The sequence below is a fragment of the Bos taurus genome, chromosome 6 (genome assembly GCF_002263795.3).
Source record: "Bos taurus isolate L1 Dominette 01449 registration number 42190680 breed Hereford chromosome 6, ARS-UCD2.0, whole genome shotgun sequence".
Taxonomy (NCBI): domain Eukaryota; kingdom Metazoa; phylum Chordata; class Mammalia; order Artiodactyla; family Bovidae; genus Bos; species Bos taurus.
In genome coordinates, this window is record NC_037333.1 from 103,487,821 (window position 1) to 103,509,747 (window position 21,927).

General features: G+C 48.2%; 2 protein-coding genes across 11 annotated transcripts in view; one reads left to right on the top strand and one right to left on the bottom strand.

Moving 5' to 3' along the window:
* EVC (EvC ciliary complex subunit 1) overlaps positions 1 to 9,583 on the bottom strand; it is a 104,935-nt gene extending 95,352 nt beyond the window's left edge. For 2 of the 7 annotated variants that reach the window (XR_009494752.1, XM_059887351.1), the window contains exons 1-2: positions 9,104 to 9,583; positions 2,519 to 2,644 (exon numbers count right to left, since the gene is read on the bottom strand). Coding sequence is in view for 6 of the 7 variants with exons in the window: in XM_059887351.1 (XP_059743334.1) it covers positions 2,519 to 2,644; positions 9,104 to 9,277 (300 nt within the window). In the remaining variant the exon portion in view is untranslated. 7 annotated transcript variants of the gene reach the window in all.
* A 69-nt stretch (positions 9,584 to 9,652) lies between these two features.
* The window catches only part of EVC2 (EvC ciliary complex subunit 2), a 165,317-nt gene continuing 153,042 nt past the window's right edge, over positions 9,653 to 21,927 (top strand). The window contains exons 1-2 of one of the 4 annotated variants that reach the window (XM_024992973.2): positions 9,653 to 9,811; positions 21,367 to 21,421. Coding sequence is in view for 1 of the 4 variants with exons in the window: in XM_024992972.2 (XP_024848740.1) it covers positions 12,897 to 13,097; positions 21,367 to 21,421 (256 nt within the window). In the remaining 3 variants the exon portion in view is untranslated. The other 3 variants (XM_024992972.2, XM_024992975.2, XM_024992974.2) reach the window with 3 other exon arrangements.

The following is a 21,927-nucleotide window of genomic DNA, read 5'->3' on the forward strand; positions in this document are numbered from 1 at the left end:
ACTCATCTCTGGGAACAGCCAGGCGCTCTCTCTTCCTCTGCAGCTCTGGGGCTTCCGATCCCTGAAGTACGGATAGTGTGTGACTCTCGAAAACTGGATTTTCAGCTTATCCAGAAGCTTCCCCTATGGATTTCCAACTTTTTGGTGAAATTTGTTTTAAAACACCCGGCCCGCTTTCCTCCTTTGGTAAGCGGAGGCTGCAGTCAGGTCCCTGACTGTCAGGGGCCATGGGGGTGTGGGGACGCAGCCCTCCCGGACAGGAGTTGAACATCCCCAGGTCCAAATATCAGCTTCAAGGCTTGGGACAGTGACCTGGCTCCACAAGACTCAGTTTCCCCATCTGGAAAATGGGCATATAAACAAGGTCTATATCATGGAGTGCTGAAAGGATTGCATGAGAGAATTCACTTGATGGTTTACATCACTCAAAAATGACATATGTAAAAATGCCTTGAATCCAGTAGGTACTAAATAAGAAACTTTGTTCTATCTTTCTGCCTTTCCCAGCATCTTTCTCTCTTTCTTTCTCACTCTTTCCCTCCCTCTTTACCTAGATGTCTATATTTACCTTTTGGCAATTGATGCTGAATGACTGGAGTCTGTGGTACCTTCTAGGGACTAGGAAGTGACTAGAAGTCACTCATTCTTTCTTTGGAAGAAATGCCCCCTTCATCCACGGCGCTCATGTATGAAGTGATACCCTATGGGCTGACTCAGGATGGGGGACGTCGGGGGAGGGGATAAAAAGAAAGGTATAGGGAACATCTATCTCTTAACATTTCCATCAGAGGCCCAGAACTCCCACTCCCAGATACTTACTCAAAAGAAATGAAACAAAATGAAAACAAACTTACAGAATATCGGAAATAAAAGCAAAAATAAGCAAATGGGACCTAATTAACCTTAAAAGCTTCTGCACATCAAAGGAAACTATCAGCAAGGTGAAAAGACAGCCTTCAGAATGGGAGAAAATAATAGCAAATGAAGCAACTGACAAACAACTAATCTCAAAAATATACAAGCAACTCCTACAGCTCAACTCCAGAAAAATAAATGACCCAATCAAAAAATGGGCCAAAGAACTAAATAGACATTTCTCCAAAGAAGACATACAGATGGCTAACAAACACATGAAAAGATGCTCAACATCACTCATTATCAGAGAAATGCAAATCAAGACCACTATGAGGTACCATTTCACACCAGTCAGAATGGCTGCGATCCAAAAGTCTACAAATAATAAATGCTGGAGAGGGTGTGGAGGAAAGGGAACCCTCTTACACTGTTGGTGGGAATGCAAACTAGTACAGCCACTATGGAGAACAGTGTGGAGATTCCTTTAAAAACTGGAAATAGAACTGCCTTATGATCCAGCAATCCCACTGCTGGGCATACACACTGAGGAAACCAGAAGGGAAAGAGACACGTGTACCCCAATGTTCATCGCAGCACTGTTTATAATAGCCAGGACATGGAAGCAACCTAGATGTCCATCAGCAGATGAATGGATAAGAAAGCGGTGGTACATATACACAATGGAGTATTACTCAGCCATTAAAAAGAATTCATTTGAATCAGTTCTAATGAGGTGGATGAAACTGGAGCCTATTATACAGAGTGAAGTAAGCCAGAAAGAAAAACACCAATACAGTATACTAACGCATATATATGGAATTTAGAAATATGATAACAATAACCCTGTGTACGAGACAGCAAAAGAGACACTGATGTATGGAACAGTCCTATGGACTCTGTGGGAGAGGGAGAGGGTGGGAAGATTTGGGAGAATGGCATTGAAACACGTAAAATATCATGTATGAAAGGAGATGCCAGTCCAGGTTCGATGCACAATACTGGATGCTTGGGGCTGGTGCACTGGGACGACCCAGAGGGATGGTATGGGGAGGGAGGAGGGAGGAGGGTTCAGGATGGGGAGCACATGTATACCTGTGATGGATTCATTTTGATATTTGGCAAAACTAATACAATTATGTAAAGTTTAAAAATAAAATAAAATTAAAAACAAACAAACAAACAAACAAACTTACACACACTCACAGATGCCTTGTTCAGAATAACCAGGCATGGAAACCAACCCACACTTGGTGACACATCCCCACAGCAGAATGAGCAATTGAAAGGGACAAATGACTGATCAGTGAAGCAACCTAGACCAGCAGGCACAAGAAAGCGTGTGATTGCTCTTATGTAAAACTCGAGAGCAGCAAAACCAATCGTGGCAACGGAAACTGTAGCAGTGGCTGTCTGTGCAAGGAGCACTGAAGAAATTTCTGGAATAAAGGAACATTCCTGATTGGGGTCTCGGTGACAAGAGTGTATGCACTTGTCACTCATTAAACTGTAAGTTGAAAATCTGTGTTTTTAGTGTGTAAGTTATACCTCCAAGAGATGCCTACTGGAACATGAAATCTGTTGGGGCTCATCTGGATAATCTGTGTCCTGGACACAGGACATCCTACGTGAGCCTTCCTCCGATGCACCCCAACACCCCACTTACGTCTAGAGGCTCCTCATCCTTTGAAGTCAGTGCTTCTCTCTTCCTCCTCCTGGATGGGGACCCAGCTGCCGACGGGGTCTGGATGTTAGACTCCAAATTCCTGAGCAGACTCTGAGTGTCGTCTTTCTAAACCCCAAAGGTGGAGGTGAGCGGGAGAGCATGTCAGAGTCGGTCAGCCGAGTGCCCTGCAGGAGCCATCAGCCCCCCTCCGCCCAGCCGTCATGTCTACTGGTCTCCGCCCCTCCTCCACCGCCTGGCCCTCTGTGTGCAGTGCTCCCCTCCAGGCCCACTGGAAATCAGCTCCACATCCTTCAAGGCTGACCACGTGTCACCTTCCTGACAATCCCCCAAAGCCCCATCTCAGTGTCCTCAGGCCCTGGAAGTGATACTTGGCTCGAGGCTCATTCCATTGTTCTTCTGAGTTGGTCACCACCATGGCTGCCACCCCCAGTAGCCTGACAGCTCCTTGCGGTGGGGCAACAGCTTAACACGGATTCTGGTCACAATATTTTCATTAAGTTCAGTTCAGTTCAGTCATTCAGTCGTATCCAACTCTTTGCAACCCCAGGGGCTGCAGCACACCTGGCTTCTCTGTTCATCATCAACTCCCGGAGTTTACTCAAACTCATCCATCAAGTCAGAGATGCCATCCAACCATCTCATCCTCTGTCGTCCCCTTCTCCTCCTGCCCTCAACCTTTCCCAGCATTAGGGTCTTTTCCAGTGAGTCAGTTCTTTGCATCAGGTGGCCAAAGTATTAGAGTTTCAGCTTCAGCATCAGTCCTTCCAATGAATAGTCAGGACTGAGTTCCTTTAGGATTGACTGGTTGGATCTCTTTGAAGTCCAAAGGACTCTCAAGAGTCTTCTCCAACACCACAGTTCAAAAGCATCAGTTCTTCGGCACTCAGCTTTCTTTATGGTCCAACTCTCACATCCATACATGACTACTGGAAAATATTTTCACTAGCCAATCAATACATAACTTTTTTTTTTACGTGTGTCTCTGTCTAAAGATGCCTGATTTAACATACTGTTGATTCATTAACCTTGAACTCACAGCCAACAGCACTGTAACTCGTGCCTGGACAAAGCTTATCTAACACGTGCATTTTCTCCATAGCACAGCACAGCTTCCTTGTCCTTAGAAACACTAGACTGCTGCACTTCAGCGCCACACTTCATTTTCAACAACAGAAGCACCAACAGAAAGCACAAAGATGAGAAGAAAGAAAGGCACTAAAGAGAACATGGAAAGGACACTTGTTGACAGTATGAGTGGACACAAGAAAGCAGAGTGTGGCCTTGTTCAGTCTCATTTGGAAACTGCACGCCAGGCAACTCATATGTTTCTCAACTCTGCTCCTATTCAGGAAGCACTTCAAAAGCGCCCCAAGTGCCCATTTACGGGATTACAAAATAAATTTTAGTAAGCAGGCAAATATGAAAACACTGAATCCATGAATAATAAGGATCAATTAGTTCACATTAGAAACCATTCTAGAGTTTAAGATTACCTAAGGTATTTCTGCTTTATTGACTATGCCAAAGCCTTTGACTGTGTGGATCACAATAAACTGTGGAAAATTCTTCAAGAGATGGGAATACCAGACCACCTGATCTGCCTCTTGAGAAATTTGTATGCAGGTCAGGAAGCAACAGTTAGAACTGGACATGGAACAACAGACTGGTTCCAATAGGAAAAGGAGTTCGTCAAGGCTGTATATTGTCACCCTGTTTATTTAACTTATATGCAGAGTACATCATGAGAAACACTGGGATGGAAGAAGCACAAGCTGGAATCAAGATTGCCGGGAGAAATATCAGTAATCTCAGATATGCAGATCACACCACCCTTATGGCAGAAAGTAAAGAGGAACTCAAAAGCCTCTTGATGAAAGTGAAAGTGGAGAGTAAAAAAGTTGGCTTAAAGCTCAATACTCAGAAAATGAAGATCATGGCATCCGGTCCCATCACTTCATGGGAAATAGATGGGGAAACAGTGGAAACAGTGTCAGACTTTATTTTTCGGGGCTCCAAAATCACTACAGATGGTGACTGCAGCCATGAAATTAAAAGACGCTTACTCCTTGGAAGGAAAGTTATGATCAACCTAGATAGCATATTCAAAAGCAGAGACATTACTTTGCCAACAAAGGTTCGTCTAGTCAAGGCTATGGTTTTTCCTGTGGTCATGTATGGATGTAAGAGTTGGACTGTGAAGAAGGCTGAGTGCTGAAGAATTGATGCTTTTGAACTGTGGTGTTGGAGAAGACTGTTGAGAGTCCCTTGGACTGCAAGGAGATCCCACCAGTCCATTCTGAAGGAGATCAGCCCTGGGATTTCTTTGGAAGGAATGATGCTAAAGCTGAAACTCCAGTACTTTGGCCACCTCATCCAAAGAGTTGACTCATTGGAAAAGACTCTGATGCTGGGAGGGATTGGGGGCAGGAGGAGAAGGGGACGACAGAGGATGAGATGGCTGGATGGCATCACTGACTCAATGGACGTGAGTCTGAGTGAACTCCAGGAGTTGGTGATGGACAGGGAGGCCTAGCGTGCTGCAATTCATGGGGTCGCAAAGAGTCGGACACGACTGAGCAACTGATCTGATCTGAAGGTATTTTCTTAAAAATCACCCAATGACAATATTAGAGATAACAAGCATATTAATATTTGTGTACACACGCAACAGCTTAATGTGGAGAATGACACATAAGTATAAATATTCTTGTTATTTCCAAAACTGTAATTGAATAACTTTAAAAAACCAATGGATCGTGGGAGGGCTTGTCAAATACATCTCACTGGACCCGCCTCTAGAGATTCTCATCAGTGTGTCTGGGGTGGGGTCCAAGAACTGGCATTTCTAACAAGCTCCCAATAATGCTGATGTTACTGGTCTGGTTCATTTTGAGAGTAGCAACAGTCTGAAGGCAACCAGCTCAGATGGAGTTCAGAATCTTTCTGGGAGACAAGTTTTTCTAAAAGAGGAAGTTGATCAAATACCTAATGTACTCAAATATCTTGAAAGGAAATGGGGATAAATGGGAGAGAGTTTATTGTTAAATCAATGACTTGTACTTAGAATTTAAGGAAATGAAAAATGGGTGATTATTAATTTCAAGGAAAACAAAATCTTGTGCAAGAAAGGAAATATTCATAATCACTGCAGATCCTTGGCTGACAGTGAATTATGTTTACAAAATTGCAGTAACGAAAACACCAAATGCTGATTTAACCAAACGTACCCCATAACCACACAGGAGGTGGTGATGGTGTGTGGGAAGGGTGTAAATATGAAGAGTGGGGAAAAAAGAGTTATTAGTAAATCACTCCCCACTTCCACAGTGGGACGTCAAGCAGCCACATCAGCAGGTTATTTAGATATGGGAAGTGAATGACCAAAACAGCCAGCTGAACAAGAGTCAAACAAGATGGCTTCAGAGAAGTGAGAAATGGTTGCCAAGGAACATTTTAAATTATGCACATGATTCACTAGTGGTAAAGAACCTGCCTGCCAATGCAGGAGACGTAAGAGAGGCAGGTTCAATCCCTGGGTTGGGAAGATCCCCTGGAGAAGGAAATGTCAATACACTCCAGTATTCTTGCCTGGGAAATCCTATGGACAGAGGACCCTGTTGCAAAGAGTTGTACACAATCAAAGTGACTTGGCATGCACACCTAAGGGTGGACACATTAGTCACTCCAATGTAAACAAAGTTTTAATGATGAAATAAATAAAACTAATAAAACAGAAACCACAAAGGGAAAGTGGTACAAGACAGAATTATAAGCTGGGTGACCTGGACCAGAGTGCCCAGGATCCCTGAGGGAGGAAGTGCCTGCTCCAGCCTGAGGGTTGTAACAGTTCCCTACATGATTTTCTCTCTGGGTTCTAAAGGATGCTTCCTTGGACTGCAAGGAGATCAAACCAGTCAATCCTAAAGGAAACCAACACTGAATATTCATTGGAAGGACTGGTGTGGAAGCTTAAGCTGTAACATTTTGGCCACCCGATGTGAAGAGTCGACTCACTGGAAAAGACCCTGATTCTGGGAAAGATGGAAGGCAAAAGGAGAAGAGGGCAACAGAGGATGAGATGGTTAGATAGCATCACCTACTCGAGGGACATGAATTTGAGTAAGCTCTGGGAGATAGTTAAAGACAGAGGGGCCTGGCATGCTGCAGTCCATGGGGTTGCGAAGAGTTGGACACGACTCATCAACTGAACAACAACGATCTAAAGAATGAGTGGGACAAGAGGCAGAGAACAGATGCGCAGAAGTGCAGAGGTTTCTGGGGATCAAGGGGATTCTGGATGGCTGGATGTACAGACACCTGCGTGCTATGTTGGATACCCTGAGGAAGGTCAGTGACCTTATGAACCATGCAAGGAAACTGGACATGATCTTGTGTAGGCAGCCAGGAGCCACTGGAGGTTTTTAACTGGGAGTCATATTGTTAGATGTGCATTTTAGAAATAGAGACTAGAGGTGGGAAACGGAGGACATTTAGAAAAGAATATTGCAAAGATCACATCCAAACCATCAGAAAATCTCATCAGTCCTACCCTTGACCATGAACCCCCTCCATGGCTACAGACCTGAACGGACTTACCACCACCCTCAACTAGACTAGTACAGCTGTGACTAACCAGCTGTACAAACCCAGACAGCTTGGTTAGTCTCTGTCAGCCTCAACTTAGTTGCAAAATGGGTGACTCTATGGTCTGAATGCTGTGTCCCTTACCTTTCTTGTCAATTAATATGTTGAAACCCTAACCCCCAAGGTGATGGTATTTGGAGGCGGGACCTTTGGGAGGACCTATTAGATCATAATGATGGGGCTCCCATGAACGGGATTAGTGCCCTGCTAAAAGAGGCCCCAGCCATTCCCCTGCCCCTTCTGCCATGAGAGGACTCAGGCAGAAATCAGTCGTCTACAACCAGGAAGAGGACCTTTGCCAGAATCCAACCATACTGGCACTTTGATCCTGGACTTCCAGCCTCCTGAACTCTGAGAAATGTTTGTGTTCATCAGTTACCAAGTTGATGGTATTTTTGCTATAGACACCCAAGCAGACTAAAACAGATACTAACACCTGCCTCAGCAGGTAGCGGATGATGAAAAATTCTGACTTAGGCATTCAGAAAGACTGCCGTTAAAGTCCAGCCCACTGTTCATTCTTCATGACCCTGGACAGAGAACAACTTGCAGAGCCTCAACGTCCATACCTGGTAAGTGAGGATGACAGCCTCCACTCAGGCTTGGAGTGAGGCTAGAGAAGGAAACAGCCACAAACCCTTGACAAGGGGCCTGGCACCCACGGAAGGCTCTGACATGTGACTTCTCTCTTCACACAAGAAGCCAATGTCTTTTAATTACCAGGAGGATTTGACAACCCAGACTTTCCTACAAGAGACTTGCATTATGTTAATTTTAACCTTTATCATCTCTTTGCAGCATGACACTCCTCTGAAGTCACCTGGCTTACATCTGCTGACTGCATACCCTGTTCACATGGGCCAGAAATGGGGGGACAAGACCACACTACCTTAGCTCAGATCCAACCAGACTTCATCCCTCAAGGAGGTCCGAGCCACAAAGACCTAAAACAGTGATCATTCCGCCACTGATGGAATGACTGCTGTATGCCAGATACCTCCACACAACATGTGATTCCATAATGACAACTGCCACACGAAACATCCATTAATCCCCTTCAGGCAGCCACCTGTGACCAATCCCATCCACCTCCAATACAGTAGCTTTGGGGTGAAACACACCTGTCATTTGGCAAGATATTTAATCTCTCTGTGCCTCAGTTTCCTCATCTGCAAAATGGGTACATTAATGGAACCAGCTCACAAAGCTGTTTTGGAAATTCAATGAGATGACAATTCAGGTACAGAGTGTGGCTCAGCACCCAGCATACAGCCAGCATTCAGTAAATGCTAGTGTTTCCATTTCCCCATTACAGAACTCATCTGGCTGTGTTACAATCAAACATTTACTAGTAATCTGTCCAACTCCATCTTGCTCCAGAGGCAGGAGCACACTGCTGTCCCCTGGCCGTGTCTAGCAGTAGAAGATGCTCAGCAAACTTTTGCTGTGTGGGATGATGAGTGCATGCTGATGTAGCAGAGCGGACTCCAGCGGGGCTAGCGGGGGAATCCACACAGCAAGGAAGGAGAATGGACAGGCGGTTGCAGAGACTAGGGCAGGTGAGGGAATTCCCTGCCCTCCAGCCCCCCACGGTGAGCCCAGCGCATCTGTCAAAATCCTTGATGCTGCAGAGGAGACCGCAGCCTGGAGACCTCATTGGCTAAGGTCACAGGCAGTTGTTGGATGGAGCGGACCCTTCCGGGGAATCGCAAGTTAAGCCCATCTGTCACTTGGCCGCCTCCCACTGCAGTTACTGTCTCCAGCCGCCTCCCAGAGCAGAAGGGGAACACCCGTCCCCAGGGCAGGACCCGTCGCGCGCGCGATGCCCGTGATCAGGCTCAAGTGGAAGCCTGGACCCCAGCGCCGAGGGGGGACCGCGCCCTTGCATCCCACACGCGGCCGCCCGCCCGGCAGACCCACCTGGTGCCGGAGACGCGGGCGCACGGAGCGGCAGCCGAGCCAGAGGCCGAGGCCGAGGCCGAGCGCGGTGCCCAGCAGCACGGCGGGGACTAGCAGAGCGGGCGCTGGCCGCACCGCGTCCCGGCCCAGCCGCAGCCGCGCTTCGCTCCCGCAGGTCGTCTCGCCGCGGGCCATCCGGGGGCGCTCAGGCGGCCGGCTCGCCGCCTCCCGCCTCCCGCCGCGCGCTGCCCCGGCCCGCCGCCCGGCGCTCCATCCCTGGCGGGTCCCCGCTGCCGGACTCCAGATCCCGGCGGGGCCAGCGGGGCGGCGCGGTGCACTCCGTCGATTTCTCGGGCCTGTGTAGCCTCCTCCTCCTGCTTCTCTCTTGCTTTCCGGAGCTGCCTAGCCGGAGGGAGGAGCCTGGACCGTTTGCTCCAAACTTTGAGCCACCCCCGCCTCCGGCCCTGCCTTTTGCACTGAGCATGCCCGGCCAGAGGCGCGCTTCCCAGCGAGGAGAACCTTCTGGGAGGAGTCTTGTTTTGCAGAGGGCTCTGATTTCCAGCGGGGCCGGTGACCTCAGCCAGGTCTTCACGCGAGGAGGGTGTTGCTCGGTTCAGTTTATCGAGTGCTTAGAATTTGTTAAGCATTTAGCTTGATGATCCAAGTAACTTTCTTACCAGCCTTCTGAGATGGGCGTTACTATCCTCTTGGTGAAGATCAGGGTCTGCGGTGAGTGATTCATTGCTGGTCTGACTCAGCCGTGCCCCATGACCTCTAGCAGTTGGCCATCCTTGGGTCGCACAGTCCGGCCCTGCCTCTGAACTTGTTTGCCTGAAGCCTCCTGTTTTACTGCTAGTTTCTTTGGGGATGGTCAATGCTTTCCTCTAAGACAACCTATAGGGAGATGCTTACATCCAGCCCTGGCTAGCCACGGAGATGCCACGTGGTCACTCATTCACTCAGCCTACCCAGAGACCCTACTGTCTGAACCAGCACCAGGCCAGCCATCAACCAGACAAGGTCCAGCAGTGAGCATCTTGCAGGGAGATAGGCAGATGAGTTCAGCATCTGTTCTTTCTATAAGCAACATGTACTGATGCTAGCTCTCATTCTGGCTGCTGGGGTACACACACACACACACACACACACACACACACACTTCTACCCTTTGGAGCTTAATTCCCTATGAGGGCCAGAGCAGAGGTAACATAGGGACCTGTTTCAACAGAGAGGGGTTTCATGTCCTTTTAATTTGCAAGGATTGAATAGTCTTTTTACTTTGTTTCCTCACCTCCCTCAACATCCAGCTCAAGTTTCTGGGTTTTCCATCATTTCCTCTTCACTCCTTCCAAGCTGGCAAGATGGGAACTACTATGTAGATTTACTTTGTATAAATGAAGGAACTGACAGCTAGACTGGAGTCGTGGCTCGTTCGAGGTCTTGCAATAGGAAATGGGGCAGATAGAGTCACACCTGTGTCTGTCTGGCTTTAGGACTCAGACTCTCTGCCATGCGGTGCTTCTTAAATGTTTCCCCAGGAGCATCTCCAAGACTCTTGGGAACATGTCTGAGGGCAAAAACCAGACGTTCTTGCTTTACGCTGGCTATTTCTTTGGATACTCAGGCTTTTATTTTTAATTTTCACTGCTATGTTTAAAATAGATAGCCAACAAGGACCTACTGTATGACACATGGAACTCTGCTCATTGTCATGGGGTGGCCTGGATGGGAGGGGAGTTTGGGGGAGAACAGACAACTGTGTAAGTATGGCTGGGTCCCTTCACCGTTCACCTGAAACTGTTACATTGTTTGTTAATAGGCTGTACTGCAATACAAAATAAAAAGTTTAAAGTATGGTGTAATCAGGAAGGGCTAATTTTAAATCTACACTGGATCTGCTTCTGTGACTCTAGCCTTTTTTTTGTTATGATAAACATACATGATGGCCTGCTTCAGTGAGATAACCTGATCTGCCTATGTGTGAAGGATGGCAAGGAAGTGAAACTAACACATCCTCCTGCCTAAGGCTTGCTATTCTAGGGGAATTTGCAAGGACTGAGTAGTCTTTTTACTTTGTTTCCTCACCTCCCTCCCATCTCTGATCCATCAAAGAACCTGGCAACCAGGCCCTGACAAGATGGTTATTTTTAGGCACTAACCTGTCATCTTCTCCATCAGCTGGCTTTCCAAACTGTCGTCTTCCTTGCCTCAACACCTTGTGTCTCAGATCCATCGTCCCGTTGTGTGGCGAGCAGAGGGAGCTTGGACTTGGTAACTGTAGTGTTTGCATTTTACTTTAAGGTAGAAATCATCCTCTAAATTTCTAAAAGAATTAATGCTCCAGCATTCAGCCTTTTGCCTTGTCTCACTCCAGGCACATGCTGGGTACCACTGAGGGCAGTGAACCCCATGGGGAAAGCTTGGCTAATAAATTCTCAGGTTCCCAAACCCCACTGTCTTGTCCCTGTGAAGTCAGGAAAGGCCTATTGGAGGGGTAGGAGCAGGGGGCTACAAGCACCGGGCTTCCTGCCTGAGACTGAAGAGGCGTGAGCTGTCCCTGAGGGCCCAGGGGAATAAGAGCCTGCCCCCTGCCCCCATGGAGAGTTCTGGGAGATTCTTCAGCTGCTGACTCCTGGCTCCAGACACGAGCTCCCCTCTTGGTGTCCCCAGAGAGGTAGGTCCCCAGTGTCTGGCCTCTGCCTGCATGGCTTGGAGCAGGGCTTGGGTTCCCAGCCAGAGGTTGGACTGGGTCATGGCAGTGAAAGCACTGGATCCTGGCCACCTGACCGTATTCAGTGACAAGGGATCTGGCCCTCTGGCTTTGCAGAAAAGAATTTCCATAAAGACAGAGTAGTGAAGCAAGTAAAGTATTTATAGGAGGAAAAGGAATACAGTACCTGCAGACTTTCAGATGGAGAGTCCCCGAGTTGCACCCACATGGCAGCTTCAGTCACCTATATGGGGGATTTCTTTGGGTTTTCCTCTGGCCAATCATTATGATTTGCCTGGTTCCCAAATTGGTATTTGGTGTATCTCAGGATCCTCCCGTGTGCGCGCAGGCATCTCTTAGCCAAGCTGGATTCTAATGAAAAGCCGTATAGGTAGAACATCCCTCCACAGCCTGACCAGGAGCTGTGGGAATGGGTCCTTGAGCTGGTCCAAGGGCTCATCCACAACGAGGGCTCAGGCAGTGGGAACAGACTGGGTTGAACTGAACCTAAAAGGACGCGAAAACTGGCCTTGCCCTCTGGCCATGAGCTGCCAATTCGCCGCCCAGCCCCTCTCCTTGCAGTCCTGCACCCCTATGGTTCTCCTTCTCCAAAAGCTTCTCAGTTCGCTAATGGGGGGAGGGGGAGAGAGGAAAGGGGGCCTGCTGCGCCTGCGTAGACTCGGGAGTCCGTCCACTGTGTATCAGAGAAGGCTTGCTGGAGGAGACAGGCCTGAGCTGAAACTTAGAGAACGGAGCAGGCATTAACAGAGGAGCACTTGGAGGCTCTCAACTTTCTGGGAGCAGGAGTCACCCGATCTGATTTTGGTAGAGCCCCCGGGTGAAGCACGAGGAAACGCAAGTGTGGTCACTTCTCCCAGGCCTCGCCAGCTTGGCTCCCTCCTTCCTTCCCTCCCTCTCGAGTTTGGTCCAAGGCTTCCTGCTGGCCCGCCAAGGCCCAGATGCCAGTGTCTTGCTCCCAGAAAACTTTCCGCGGAGGTTCGCACTGAGCATGCTCGGCGGCGGCGGGGCAGGGCCTGGGGTCCGGAAGCTGCCCCAACTCCGCCTGCACCCGCCACTTGTGGGGTCGCGGGACCCAGGCGGGCGATGGATACCCCGAGGGGCCCGGGGCGGGCCACGTGGGTGCTGGCGGGGAGCCTGCTGGCCGCTGCACTGGCGCTGCCCGCGGAGTCCCGAAACCTCGGCCAGCTCCCCGCGGGGCAGGTTCCCCTCCAGCACCCCCTGGGCCCACAGCCTCTCCGGGACCCCCACACGGTTCCCGGGGCGGGGCTTGAGCGGACCGCCCAGGTAAGGAGGGCCCGCTCCCAGTCTCGGGTCGGACTCCGGAGATTTGGCTTCACCTACGCTCCTGGCGGGGAGGCCCCTTTGGGTTGGGGAAGTTACCCGAAAGGGAGGGCGGGATCTGAGTAAGATGCAACCCTGGTGGATCCCAATTGTGGCCGGAAAACGCCCTGGAAAGGTGGGGAAAGAGGTGTGGTTTGTGGCTGAGAGCTTGGACCTTATAGGCGGCCCGGTCGATCCCCTTCGGCAACCTAAGAGCTCTGAGACCTAGGGCAGGTCGCTTCTGATCTGTACCTATTGCAGGGTCTACCCCAGCGGGTCGATGTGAGCGTAACTATTGCAGGGTCTACCCCAGAGGGTCGATGAGAGCGTTTAGACGAGTTCAGGAGTGCAGATAGAACGACTTTCGCAGGTGAGTGCTCCGCAAGAGTGCAGCAGTTGATAAAAGGCACAATGGCTGGAGTTTTCTGCGACCGCAAATGTAGCCTGCCCTTGCCCCTGTGTCCCTAGCTTGGGAGGGCGCGGAGCTCTGGCTCACATCCTAGATACGTCCTTCTCCTCCTCTCCCAAATCTGATCACCAGGCCCACTGCTTTTCCTCCTGATCATCTCAGATGTCTGCCCTTCTCCCATCCAGGCTGCCTCTATTAGGTTCAGTCCCCGCTCCCTCAGCCTCTGGCCTCTGATGACTGTTTCCTCTGGGTTACCCCCGCTCCCCTAATTTGTGCGTTCTACCATTCATGTCCCCCCGACCTCTAGATGACCTGTCTGTGGTATACATCTGATCACTTTTCTCCCGTGCTCACACCCGCTTTCACTCTGACCGCAGTTGCACTTCCAGGCTTCTGCTCCCAGGAATGCCTGTCCAGTGGTCTGGCCCATCGCTGCCTTGTGGCCCTCCCAGCCCTTCCTCAAGGCCTGGCTCCTCTTATTCTGTTGCATTTTCTAAGTATAGGCCCCAGGGTGCCTGCTATACTCACTGCAGATATTTAGGTCTTTTAAATGAGATTTCTTTCACTGTCTATGATTGGTTCTTAGGCTTTCACTAGAGAAGACAAAATAATAATACTGTGTCGATTTTCTGAGCTTTTAGAAAGCTCATGATGAACATTTTCACAGGGTCCTTTCGCTTGTTCCTGGCCGTTGAGATGGGAAGTATCTGGCCCATTTTGCCAAAAACTGAGACCCAGAGTGCCATGCCCCCCCAGGCCTGTCCTGTGCTCTCACATTCAGAGCCCACCCGCCTGTCCTCAACTGCTCTTTCCTTTGGAAAGTCAATGCCAGAACATTCATGTGGATATTTGTTGCCAGGCCATTCACAAGAGTGCTTTGAAAACCGGAGCGTAAATGCTCGTATTAACTTATTATTAATATCTATCCCTTTCTGCAAAGGGTGAGGTAATAGTTACAACCATTTCCCAGATGTTCTGAAACTGCTGTGTCCAGTACAGTAGCCCTGGCCACGTTGTGGCTGTTTGAATTTAAACATTGCAGGTGCTTGGTGGCCCCGTAGGTTAGTGGTTACCATATTGGACAGCCCAGACCATAGAACATTCCCACCATCCCAGAAAGCTCTATTGGAAGTGTGCTGGAAGGAGAGAGACAGTGAAGACTTGAGTGGGCAAGAGTCTTCTGAGTGTTTATGGACGGCCCTGTAGGCTTCAGACCTAGGCATCAAGACCTGGGTGCTTGAGATATGAGAGAACAAGACAGTCTCTGCCCTTTAGAATCCAGGAGAAGGGCGCCAAGTGGTGTTAATCTATGGTGCAGGAGTCGGCAGTTCAGGCTGTAGAGAAGTGCAGTGGGCAGAGTGGACTGGAAGGGGTGGCTTTGAGCGCTGTTTGGACAGGGTGGTCAGAGAAGGTGCTTTGGGGCGGTGACAGTTAAGCAGAGCCCTGGATGGAATGAGGGAGGGACATGGGTGCTTCTGGAGAAAAACTTCCCAAAGGAGATTGTAGTGAGGACAAAGGCCAGAGGCAGGATGTGCTTGGTGTGGTCCAGGACCGCAAGGAGGCTGGTGTGATTAGAGCAGGGATGGGGGGAGGAAGGAGGAGTGGGTGGAGGTGGGTCCAGAGGATGGGGAGGGGCCACATCAGGAAAGGCCCTGTGGACCGTGGTTAAGACTCCGACTGTTATTTTGTTGGAAGCCGTGGGTGGGTTTTGAGCAGAAAAGTGACCTGCTTTGATTTGTCTTTTTAAAGCATCTCCGTGGCAGCTATGAGAATAGAGGATAGAGGGTAGCGGTGAAAGTAACGACCAAGAACAGAGTCAGGCAGGAGACCAGGCAAATGATGGAGATGAAATGGACCAGTGAGGTTAGTGGACGGCTGCTGAGAAGTTGCTGGATTGGGGATATATATTTGAAAGTAGAGCCAGCGGAGTTTGCTGTGACTGGATGCAGATTGAGAGAGACGAAGGAAGGAGTCAAGAATGAAAACAAGGACTTGGGCCTGAACACATAGAAGACTAGGGATACCGTCAGCTCATATGCAGAAGCCTCAGAAGGCCATGAGGAATTCTGATTTGGTCTTATTGAGTTTGACCCCCCACCCCTGCCCCCTGCCACGAGGCATCCAGGTAGAGATGTATAGCAGAGTGGTGATGGACGAGTCCTGATCTGGGTGAGAAATCTGAGCTGGAGATCTTTACCAGGGAGTGGTCAGTGCACACAGGCCTTTAACCCCGGTGTACCCAGGACCTGGCTGAGTTTTCCTTGTGGGTAAGTATAATTTGGGAAGAGTGAGGCCTTAGGGCAGAGGCCTGGAGCAATACCAAGGCCAGACCAGAAAGAAGAAAGGATTCAGCAAAGGACATCAGAAAGTGTGGCTGATTTTATAGGAAGGAAACCAAGGCTGTGACCCACAGGTCAAGGAAGGAAGGCATTTTGGGAAGAGCGGACTCCCCAGTGATGTTCATATCCCGATCCGTGGAGCCTGTGAGTATGTTCCATCCCTTGGCAAAGGGAGATTGACATTGCAGATGAAATTCACGTCGCTATTCAGCTGAACTTGGATCATCCCGGTGGACCAGTGTAATCCTAAGGGTCTTTCAAAATGGAAGAGGGAGGCAGGAGAGAGTCCGAAGGAGATGTAACCTTGGAAGAAGGTCAGAGGGATGTCCCATGAGGCCTCAACCTGCTGCTGCTGGCTTTGAAGATGCCCCGTGAGGCCTGTCAACCTGCTGCTGCTGGCTTTGAAGATGCAGGAAGGGGCTATTAAGTGAGGAGGGTGGGCTGCTTCTAGAGGCTGAAAGAGGCTCCCCCACAGCCTCCAGATAAGAATGCAGCCCTGCAGACACCTTGATTTTAGTCCAGTGAGACCCATGTGAGACTCCTGACCTCCAGAACCATGTGATAATAAGCATATATTTGTTTTGAGTCACTCTGTTCGTAGTGACTTGTTACAGCAGCCATAAGATGCCAATGCACTCACATGCCAAATACTGCTGGTGAGTTGTGTGCGATGGGGATGGAGAACTGGCTGTGAAATGAGACCGTCGAGGTCATGATGACCTTGTCAGGTGACCTGTGTCATCTTGGAGAGGGGCTTCACACAGGGAAGGGAAGGCTGGACATTGAAGTGAGGTATCGACTGGTGGTTGGCATGGTCTCTGTGGGACCAGGCTGCTCACGGTGGCCAAGGAGCCCCCAGAGGAACCCCTGGGCTAGTGACACCCAGGAACTGATGAGACCTTAAGGGAGCCTCGGCTAAGAGGGCCTTTCTGAGTTGTTTGCTCCCTGGGCACTTGGTATCCTGCTCCTCTCCCTGGAGTGGAAGTGTCTGTTGGAACAGGGCCTTTGTCCTTCCATCAAGTCAGGGACCTGCCACAGAGCTTGCTGTGCGGCGAATGCTGGGGAAAGAATAGGTGGAGAATTCCAGGGGCAGGGATGGTACAGGCAGATGTGTGTGGGAGTTGGTGCCCTGTGGCACCACTGTCCACCCCAGAGACCTCACAAATTAATTCTTTTATTTTTTTAGTTAGCAGATTTTAGTATTTAGAACAGTTTTAGATTCTAGAAAAATCATACACATGGTGCAGAAAATTCATATATATTCCCCTCAACGCACAGCTTCCCCTACTCTTGACATCTGACGTTAGTAAGATACGTGCATACACATGTACTTAGTCATTCAGTCGTGTCTGACTCTTTCCAACCCCATGGACTATATAGCCTGCCAGGCTCCTTTGTCCATGGGATTCTCCAGGCAAGAATACTGGAGTGGGTTGCCATTTCCTACTCCAGGGCATCTTTCTTGACTCAGAGATTGAGCCCGTGTCTCTTTTTCTCTTGCACTGGCAGGTGGATTCTTTTCCACTGAGCCACCTGGGAAGCCCTAGTAAGGTACATTTATTACAATTAATGGTCTACCCTTGACAAGCCATTGTCAAAGTCCATAGTTTATTCAAATTTCTTTAGTTCTTGTACCCAGTGTCCTTTTTGGTTCCAGGCCCCCACCCAGGACATCACTTTACATGTAGCTGTCACTTCCTTTGTTGTGAGGACCTTGGCAGTTTGGAGGAGGACTGGGTGGGGATTTTGCAGGGTGCTTTCTGTTGGGATTCATCTGGGTGCATCTGGCAACATGACTTATGGCTGTTTGTGGGGTAATTTTTTAAATTTGTTTTGTTAGTTTTGTTGTTGTTGTTTTCAGATTTCATTCTAGTTTATTACAGTGAAAAAAATACCCCACGGTTCTAAGCACATATTCAATTTCTGAGCATCAAAGGAGACAGATTTAGATACATTAAAATGTGGTTTCTATGTTCATAATGATAGGTAGCCACATAAAAAGTAATGTACAGAACACCTTGTCCTACAAAACAGCTTTGGGAATTTTCTTTGACTAGAAATTTTCCCAGTTTGGGAACATTAGCTTAGACATGAACATAAATTCAAGATACTGTTAATTAACTTATTTGAAAGAGTGGAATATTTAAGAAAGCTATTTCTACCAGTGGAAACAAAGATGGAAAACTGTCAAATAACTGTGAGTTGCTTGGAATTCTGCCTGGCTTCCAAAAATTAAGCTGGGAACAGATGTCTGCCCACACAGTGAAAATGATCTAATTAGTCAGTGTTTCCTTAAATGAAACACAAAATGACAAAAATGATTCCTTAGCTGACTCCCAGTCAAAGGGGAAGAAATATTAGATAAGGTGGAAACTATGGTGTGGTCAGAGTCCCTTGGACTGCAAGGAGATCCAACCAGTCCATTCTGAAGGAGATCAGCCCTGGGATTTCTTTGGAAGGAATGATGCTAAAGCTGAAACTCCAGTACTTTGGCCACCTCATGCGAAGAGTTGACTCATTGGAAAAGACTCTGATGCTGGGAGGGATTGGGGGCAAGAGGAGAAGGGGACGACAGAGGATGAGATGGCTGGATGGCATCACTGACTCGATGGACGTGAGTCTGGGTGAACTCCGGGAGTTGGTGATGGACAGGGAGGCCTGGTGTGCTGCGATTCATGGAGTCGCAAAGAGTCGGACACGACTGAGCGACTGAACTGAACTGAACTGAATGGCGTGGTCTTAAATTTCAGGAATAGGGACAAGCAATTTAGAGGAATTTTTCTGGGATGCTCTGCTGTTGTTGTTGACCTTGAACTCTTGGCTGGACCAGCACTGGCCAGGTTGCTCTGCCGTGAACTCACCACCCATCCCCCCAACCCTCCCTGCCCACCCAACCGGACTATACTTGTTAGAAGGAGGTCCCTATGCAGGGCCTAGAATGGAAGCTCTTAGATTTCTTTTTTCCTGCCAAATGGCAGCAAAGACAGTGTCTGGCACACGGCATTCTTCTGGGAAAATGGCACCTGTTTCCACCTTTGGAGGCATGTTATGAGCTAGTGGTTGTTCTGGCCACACATACCTGTCCCGGGAGGTCTCAGGGACAATGTTTCTACCAGGCGTGGGAGTCCTGGCCCCCATCACGTGGTCTCTTACTATTGTCAGTTTTGCCATTGTTGCGGTGACACATGGGCACATGCTCCTTGTTACAAGGAACAAATCAGTACAGGCGGTGTGGAGACAGGGATCCCCTTCTACTGCACACACACAGTCCCCAAGCCCCCAAGTCTAACACTTCTGCATACTCCTGCCTAGGCTTTTAAAAATAATACATGGTTATGATCTATGGTATTATATGGCATATTGTTAAACATGTAACTATATATTAAATCTATAAGTAATTAATACTAAACATATTGTTAAATATCTACATATATTTTCAAATTACTAAATATATAAGTATATGTACTAATAAAGTAACTTACTAAATATGTAACTATATGTACTAATATGGGGTTTCTCTGATGGCTCAGTGGTAAAGAATCTGCCTGCCAGTGCAGGAGACACAGGAGACTCGGGTTCAATCCCTGGGTCGGGAAGATCCCCTAGAGAAGGAAGTGGCAACCCACTCAGTATTCTTGCCTGAGAAATCCTATGGACAGAGGAGCCTGGTGGGTTACTAGTCCATGGGGTCACAAAAGAGTTGGTCATGACTTAGTGACTGAGCATGCACGCACATGTACTAACATAATTTATATAAAAGATAAAGTGAATATAACTATCAAATATATAACAATATATTAAATATTTATAAAATAAGGTGTCATTTTTATTAAATGAGACTGTATTATTCATCGTATTGTGATCCAGTGATCTCACTTGATACATCTCAGAGTTTTTTCCTAGATGATCATAGACCTGCTTTATTTATATATTTATATTTGCAGCTGTGGTAATATATACATAACAAAATGGTCTTCCCTGGTGGCTCATCAGTAAAAAATCTGACTGCAATTCAGGAGACGCGGGTTTGATTCCTGGGTCGGGAAGATACCCTAGAGTAGGTAAGGGCAACCCACTCCAGTATTCCTGCTTGGGTAATCCCATGGACAGAGGAGCCTGGCAGGCTACAGTCCATGGGGTTCCAAAGAGTCGGACACAACCTAGCAACTAAACCACCACCATCATACACAACAAAATTTACCCTCTTATCCCTTTTTAAGTGTACAGTTCAGCAATGTTAAATACATTCACATTTTTGTGTTTCCATCTGCAGAATTATTTTAATCTTGTGATACTGAAACTCTGTCCCCATTAATCAACAACCCCCCATTCTGCTGTCCCCCAGCCCCTGACAACCACCCTTCTACTTTCTGTCTCTTATGAATTTTACATATCTCCTATAAGTGGAATCATACACTATTTGCATTTTTGTTACTGGCTTATTTCACTTGGCCTGATGTCCTCAAGTTTCATCCATGTTGTAGCCTGTGACAGATTTGCCTTCCTTTTAAGGCTGAATGATATTTCATTTTATGCCTGGACCACTTTTGGATGGGTTTCCCTGACAGCTCAGTTGGTAAAGAATCCACCTGCAATGTGGGAGACCTGGGTTTTGATCCCTGGGTTGGGAAGATCCCCTGGAGAAGGGAAAGGCTACCCACTCCAGTATTCTGGCCTGGAGAATTCCATGGACTGTATAGTCCATGGGGTCACCGAGTGTCAGTCACAGCTGGGCGACTTTCACTTTCACTTTTGCTTATCCATCCATCCATTAGTGGACATTAGGTTCCTTCTACCTTTAGGCTATCGTGAATAACCCTGCTGTGCACAGCACGGGGCTTGGCCCGTTTCAAGGGCTCTAGCCAAGACACTATAGTAATAATCATGATAATGATTATTATTACTGTTTTATAGTGGAGGGCTCTGGGCTTCTTTAGGGCTCACTATTTCACAAAGATGGGATGGAGGGGTTGACTGAGCCCCGTTTGGACAAGTTTTCATCGCTGAACAAGGTGAAGCGAGCTGGGAGGAGTTCTACACTTTGCAGAAGAAATAACTGAGGCTCAGAGAGTCTAAGAGACTTGACCAAGGACACACAGCAGATAAATGGTTCAAGTTCAAATCTAGGTCTCCAACTCCTGGGCCAGTGTTTTATGTACCACTCTGAAAAGAGCAGGATTTTGGGGATTCAGAGGCTTGAGGCTCTCCCCGCATCAGAGGGTTCGTGAAAAGCAGAGTCGGGGTTCGAACTCAGGTCTAACTGTGTGAAATTTCCACTGCACTGTGTCGTCTCCCTAGACAGCTTCCAGGAATGCGATTATATAATCCTCTACTCAGAGGCTGGTGGAGACGGTTGACTTAGAAAGATTTACATCAGGTGTCAGGATAAACGTGCAGCTCCTCTCCATTCAGGCCATTTAGAGATGACTTTTCAACCACTCCTAGCGTTTTCTTCAATAACGTCTTTGTGCCTTTGGACTTTCAGGACTTACCCCTTGGGATTTGGCCCAGTGTGGAAAACTCTCACGTTACAACTCCAGGTAAGTTTTTCTCTTGGTTGATTTTTTTATTGATTTGACCATAAGAGAGAACCAGACCCTAAAGCCATAGACCTCCTGCTTCTGCCTCCCTGGCAGCCTGCTCACCTATGTACCCTACAGAGCAAGGGCTTTGAGTCCCCCCCTGCAGCAGTGGTCTGGGGTGCCCAGATCTGAGTTCAGCTAAGGTGGTGATTGATTCTTGGTAAGATTCAATAATAATTGGTAAGAATCAAGAATCAGTAATGATTCAGGTAAGGGGAATCTTGATTCTCCCCTGAAGGTGCCTGATGAAGAAAACGCAGAATGTGTTTTAGTGTATGTGTATTAGTCAACTGTGTGAGTTTCTTTTTGCTGCTGTAACAAGTTATCAGGGATTTAGTGGTAAAACAGTATCGATGTATTCTCATATAGTTCTGGAGGGCGAAAGTTCACATCAGTTTAACTGGTCTGATTCAGAGTGTCAGCACGCTCTCCAGGGCCCTGGGAAGAATATTCTTCCTTCTCCA